General features: G+C 56.5%; 1 protein-coding gene across 1 annotated transcript; it reads right to left on the reverse strand.

Moving 5' to 3' along the window:
• Nucleotides 1-1,739: 1,739 nt before the first annotated feature.
• LOC104615088 (40S ribosomal protein S4) lies at nt 1,740-5,944 on the reverse strand. Its single transcript, XM_010284668.1, has 6 exons — nt 5,855-5,944; nt 5,101-5,281; nt 4,582-4,679; nt 3,343-3,514; nt 2,520-2,677; nt 1,740-1,898 (listed from the first exon to the last, which is right to left on the reverse strand). The coding sequence occupies exons 1-6, from the start codon at nt 5,879-5,881 to the stop codon at nt 1,797-1,799; spliced, it is 738 nt and encodes a 245-aa protein (XP_010282970.1). The 5' UTR covers nt 5,882-5,944; the 3' UTR covers nt 1,740-1,796.
• Nucleotides 5,945-5,952: the final 8 nt, after the last annotated feature.

Genomic DNA, 5,952 nt, shown 5'->3' on the forward strand with positions numbered 1-5,952 from the left:
CACCCGGGGCAAAGGGAGGGCAAACGCAGCCAGGAGGGCCAAATAGACGGCGGAGAGCATTGATTCAGTGACACACGTAAAAAGTCCCGGGAGTGGGTCTGCCCCTGGGACACCTCAGCAGTCCTGAGCCACACTTCTCAGTCCACCAGGGAACAGACAGTCAGTCCCGGTGCTGGGCTGCAAGTCCTCTTTCAGAGGCAGAGAAAGGCAAAGGAGGGCTCCTGGGGCAAACCAAAAACCGCTGATCATGGCCATTAGCTTACTCTTTGCCCACCCAGCCCCTCACCTACAGCTCTCCTTCCCCCACAGGCACCACCAACCTCCTGCATGCCCCAGCTCAAAGGCAACAGGCTCTTCAGGAGGGCACAGAGGGCTCTGTGCAGGGCTTTCCACTGTACCTGCATCACAGGACACCAAGAGCAGCAGCACCCCACTGCCAGCGCCAAGCGTGTCCCCAGAGATGGCAGCTGGCCCCAAGCCTGCAGTGTCCAGAGGGAGTGGAATGGGGAGGCACACGAGGGATGGGCACATGGACAGCACCCCAGATATTTGGCTGCCTTGAGGACATTGTGCTGCCTGCTGCCACTCGGTCGCAGACACTTTCTCAGGACAGTAAAAGATGTCCATTTTCCCCCAGTGCTTGTCTGTGGCTGGTCCATCTCAGGAGAAAGAGAGGTGCAGGCAAGGCCCCATGCCAGCAGGCAGAGCTGGAGAGACCCTTCTCCAGGCTGAGCAGAGCCCTTGCCTTCTGACCCTGCCTCCGGCACTCCAGCTCCTGACCAGCTGGAGCTTCCACTGGCCTCACTCCATGGTGCTCTACCTGCACCCAGAGCCCTGGCACAGACTCTCCTGAGACCAGCACAAAAGAAGCCCTTCCCCATGGTGCTGCCCACACCCTTGCGAGCACAGTACAGGCTGCAGGACTGCCCTTGCTGCCTAGGCACACTGCCCACCCGTGCCCACCTTGGCCTCCAGGGCCTTTCCCACAGCCACTGCTGTGCTCCAGCCACCCGGCCCCCAGCCCCACCTCCTGTGGGGCACCAGCCCATTCCAGGGCTGGTGCTTAGCACTTGCCTTTGCTGAACTTCCTGGGGTCCCCAGCAGCCCACTCCTCTGCCCTGGCCAAGTCCCTCCCAAGAGCTGCCCGGCCTCCAGTCACCGCTACTGCCACCCCCAGTCCAGGGCCCTCCCCTGTCCTGGCTGTCAGCATGATCCCTCACACACTCTACCTCCCGAAGAAAGTCACTTCTTCAAGAAAAGCAGCCTGTGAAGGACCTCCCCAGTAAGCAGCCGCCAGCTAGGCTCAAGAGGCCAAGCGCCACCACCCTCGGAGCCCAACCAACCAGCCAATGCACCCCCCACCCCTGGTGCTGGTCACAGAGCCTCCCCACTCCGTTCAGTCCCTCAGCCAGGGGCAATCCCAGAGGGCCTCAACCCTGTCTGGCACCATTGGCCCCAGGCAGAGCCCAGCTGGCTCTTCCCAGTCCCCTGCTCCTCGAGCATGTCCCTGGGAATGATGTCCTGGAGCATCTGTACCACCACCTTCCCGGGGAAGGAGCAGCCTTGAGGTTCTCCCACCACTCCTCCTTGCCTTTCTGGAAGATGGCTCTGGCCATTTTTCAGATCACCAGGAGTCTCCCCAGGTCAGCAGGCCCTTACAGAGAGCAGAGTGTGGCCTCGGACTGGCATGGCATGGCTGCCCCCAACCCTGGCATGCTCCCCAGCCAGTCACACAGCTATTGGGTAAATGGTTTAATTAATACACTGAAAGGACCGCTGCCGGCCCGAGCTGGAGTTCACCCGCTGCTCTGCTTGGCTGCCAGTCTCTTGTCTCTCTCTTCGGCAATGGTCAGGCGGATGCCCTTTCCACGGGGCAGGGAGATCCATGGCTTGTTGCCCTGAAGCAAGGGAGAAGAAGCCACCTCACATCACAAAACGCCAGCAGGGGCTGAGCTCTCCCTCTCAGGGGGGAAAAGCACCAGAAGCCAGCCCCTGCCCATGGTGGGCCATGTACACACAGCTGTGGCACTGGCCCAGCACAAGCCCCGCAGGAAGGTGCCAAAGATGCACAAGCCTACAAGTGCCTTTTTTGGTCACATCCATAAAAAATGCACTTTAGCTAAAAGCAGAACACCATCTCTTTCCAACCTGGACAACAGAGCCCATCAGGGACAGTGAGACAGCAGATGCACTGGAGGCGGAGGGGCACTCAGTCAGAGCAGCTGCCCAGGTCACATCAAGATCTGAGTACTGCACAGCTCACAACTCTCAGAAGATTTAAAACAAACACAGGGCTGCGTCTTGAAAACACACCCTTTCCTAAATTTATGAATGCTTCCCTTTCCCAGACCACTCAGAACCACAGGGAACAGAGCCAGAACTGATGCCAGCATTTCACTGTGGAGCTTCACTGTGTGGGAAGGCAGCTGCCTACAGAAGACACCAATGCCCCTTTGCTTCAGCCAGCAGCCCCCAGCAACAGGAGAGAACCCACCCGCCTTGTGTCCGCGCAGGCTTACTTTGCCAATAACGAAGATGTTGGAGAGCCTAGTGGCAAAGCTATTGCCATTGGCATCCTTCACATGAACCACATCAAATGATCCAGGGTGTCTCTCTCGGTTGGTGATCACCCCAATACGGCCCAAGTTGGCACCACCGGTCACCATGCACAGGTTACCTGGGGTGAAGGAAGACGGGCGTGACAAGAGCTGGAACCAGATGCCATGCTGAAGCTCTTCCGCTTGGGCTCTTGAGCACCACTGGAGAAGGGCAGGGACAGAGCTGCACTGGCCCCCAGAGCAGCCACCAGAGTACCCAGTGACATCTACATCCCACAGGAACCCTGGCACACCTTGAGAAGCCAAAGAGCTCTCTGGCCCCAAGCATTCCCATAACAAGCATTCCCCACCACCTTCTCAGTTGTGTTAGCACTAAGGAGGCGTTCCTGTACCACTTGTTGTGGCACTGCTCATGGCTCCACAACCGAGATCTTCTCCCACAGCAAAAAGCCAGGAATCTCCCTATGGCTGCCCAGAGCTTTCCACTCGCAGCCCTGCGAGAGCTAGACTCAAGCAACTTCTCCACAAGCTTGCTGCTTCTACCTGGTACCTGCTTGCTCTTGGAATCGCTCCAAGTCCCTATGCCAAATGCCTCCCACTGCCAGCACATGGGAGGAATCCCTGCTCCAGCTCCAAGTGGAGAAGTCCCAGGGAAACAACCTATTTCCCAAGGCTGCCACCACTGCCTCTCTAGAGCAAAGATGTCCAGCATTTGTATTTAACTTCCATACCGCTCTCCACGGTGGGGAACAGTACAGTGTTTTACATCGGATGCAAGACCTACCTGTGTCAAACTTTATGAAATCTGTGATCTTGCCTGTCTCCAGGTCAATCTGGACCGTATCATTCACCTTGATGAGAGGGTCCGGATACCGGATGGTGCGGGCATCATGGGTCACCAGATGAGGGATTCCTTTGGTACCCACAAATATCTTCCTCACCTTGCACAGCTTGTACTGCAAACAAAACCCAACACTCCTCAGCTGAGGCAGCAAGCGGCACCATGGACCAGGGGATTCTTGTCCCCCAGAGGGCTGCCAGCCACAGCAGGCCTCAGACCCCAAACAAAACACCAACACTCCAGAGTTCACAACAGGAGCCCAGGCAGCAACTTGCCCAGCTCACTGCTCCAGCAATGCCTCTTGTTGGTCTGCCACACAGCTATGCTACAGCCCCACCGGAAAACACCTGTGCTCCAGGAACAGCAGCCAACCCTGGGCTTCAGCCTCCCCAACAAACACTGGCTGCATTTTCCCAGGAAAGCCTACACCTCAGTCTCCCCATTTTGCCCTGAAGGCCCTGGTCACACAGCAGAGCCTGTCTTTCTTCAGGACCCAAGAGAGATCTGTATCCCTCTTGAGGGCACCCTGGTTTCCCTCCTTTCACCCCTGACTCCTACACAGACACTTTGGGACTCACAGGTCAACACAGAGTAACAGCCAGATGTAAAAGCATATCACGGGAGGGGCAGAGAGGCCCCCAACACATCTGCCCTTAGGGAGGACATGCAAAGGAGTCTCGCAGCTCAGGCACACCAACATGCTTAGGTTAAGGAAACATGTGTGGGAGTCGCTCCCTGACACCCAGGGCCAGAAGGCAGTTTTGTAAACACTTCCAGAACAGACCTGGGAAGGAGTTCAAGCATTTTGCACCACAGGCAGTCCCATGTTCCTGGTCACTCTTAGCCTGCAGAGCCCTACACTCAGGCTCACCACACTACAGCAGAGCCACCCCCAACCCCAAAGCTCCCTATGAAGGTAACCCAGCCCATGCCAACAGTGGTCATTTCAAGCACCAGACAATGCACCTGCAGTCATATGGGAGTTGCCCTCATGTCACAGAGAGATTGCCCCCCACCAAAGGCTTCATAGCCCAACGCTGAAGGCCCTGATCTTCTCAAAGGTAGCATGGACTCAGGTCTCGGGAAAAAGCCAACAGCTCCTGCTCAGGAGATGCCAAAGAGGAAACACTGCCCAACTAAACCCAGCTGGGCCCATGCTTCCACCAAGCGGAAGCCCCTCACCTTGGCCTCTTCAGGTGTGATGCGGTGAACAGCAAACCGGCCCTTGGTATCATACACCAAGCGGAAATGCTCGCCTGTCTTCTCGATGCTGATGACATCTGATTTCAGAGAGGGAAATAAAATAATAGCTGTTATCAGCTATGTTACCAAACACCGTAACTCAGCACGTCTGAAAAGATCTAGGGACTACTGAACAACGCTTCAGGCATGAATGATGAGGCTGGTATCTCCTCTTGACCAGAGGCTCATCTTTTACTGTGATACAGTGCAAATTAGCAAAAACTGCTAAAGGCTGAAGTCTGAACAGCAATGTACGCCTATGCAAGCAGGCAGTTATAGGCTACAGATATCTGGCTTTAGTATTCATTGCAGTGCACAACTCCAAATTAGATAACTACTTATCTTTTCTTCAGCTCCATCAGGAAAGCACCTTTTGCTCCAAATCATACCAGCCTCACAAAACATCCCCCACCGCAGTGCAGCAGAGCTGCCAGAGGTGCCCCAGCCCTCCTAGCTCACCCATGAAGCCTGCAGGGTAGGTGATGTCTGTGCGGACTTTGCCATCTATCTTGATGAACCTCTGCATGCAGATCTTCTTGACCTCGTCTCCTGTTAGGGCATACTTCAGCCTGTTCCGCAGAAAGATGATGAGCGGAAGGCACTCCCTCAGCTTGTGAGGGCCTGTCGATGGACGGGGTGCCTGCAAACAGACGCTTTCTGCTGGGTGCTCAAGCGAAACAGCAGCATTGGCTGTCCCCAGGGAAAGAACACTACCACCCCGACAGCTCCCACAGCAGCACCCAAGGACAGCTGTGTGGAGCCTAACTGCTAAGCAGGCAGCAAGAGGCTGCAGACATCTTTCCTTGGCATTCACAGCGCTTTCGCCCCCAAAGTCTTACCAGCCTCAGAAAACATTGGCCCCAACACAGTACAACCATCTCCTGACCTACCCCACTGAAGGAAAAACACAACAACAAGCAGGTTAAAAGACATTAGCCAACTACCCCACTGCCATATCCCTTGCAAACAGGGGAAACATGAAAGCTGCTCGCAAAGCCCCTAACAGCAAGCATCCCCTTCTCGCCTACACTGCCCAACGGACCCAGCTCACCACCACCACCCCCCGAGCAGCGTGCTTGAGCACGCCCGGCCGGGCGCAGGCACCCCCCTGGTGAGACTGCGGAGACTGCGAAGTCGTCTGGGCCTGCAGACAGCGGGAAAAGCTGCTGCCGCGGGCAGCCCGGGCCCGTCCCCATCCCCGTCCCGCACTCACGAAGACGCCCGTCAGCTTGTCCAGCATCCAGTGCTTGGGCGCAGCCACGCGCTTCAGGTGCTTCTTGGGGCCGCGGGCCTACAGGACGGGACGTGTTA

Source organism: Phaethon lepturus, unplaced genomic scaffold, assembly GCF_000687285.1.
Source record: "Phaethon lepturus isolate BGI_N335 unplaced genomic scaffold, ASM68728v1 Scaffold34173, whole genome shotgun sequence".
NCBI classification, from domain to species: Eukaryota; Metazoa; Chordata; class Aves; order Phaethontiformes; family Phaethontidae; genus Phaethon; species Phaethon lepturus.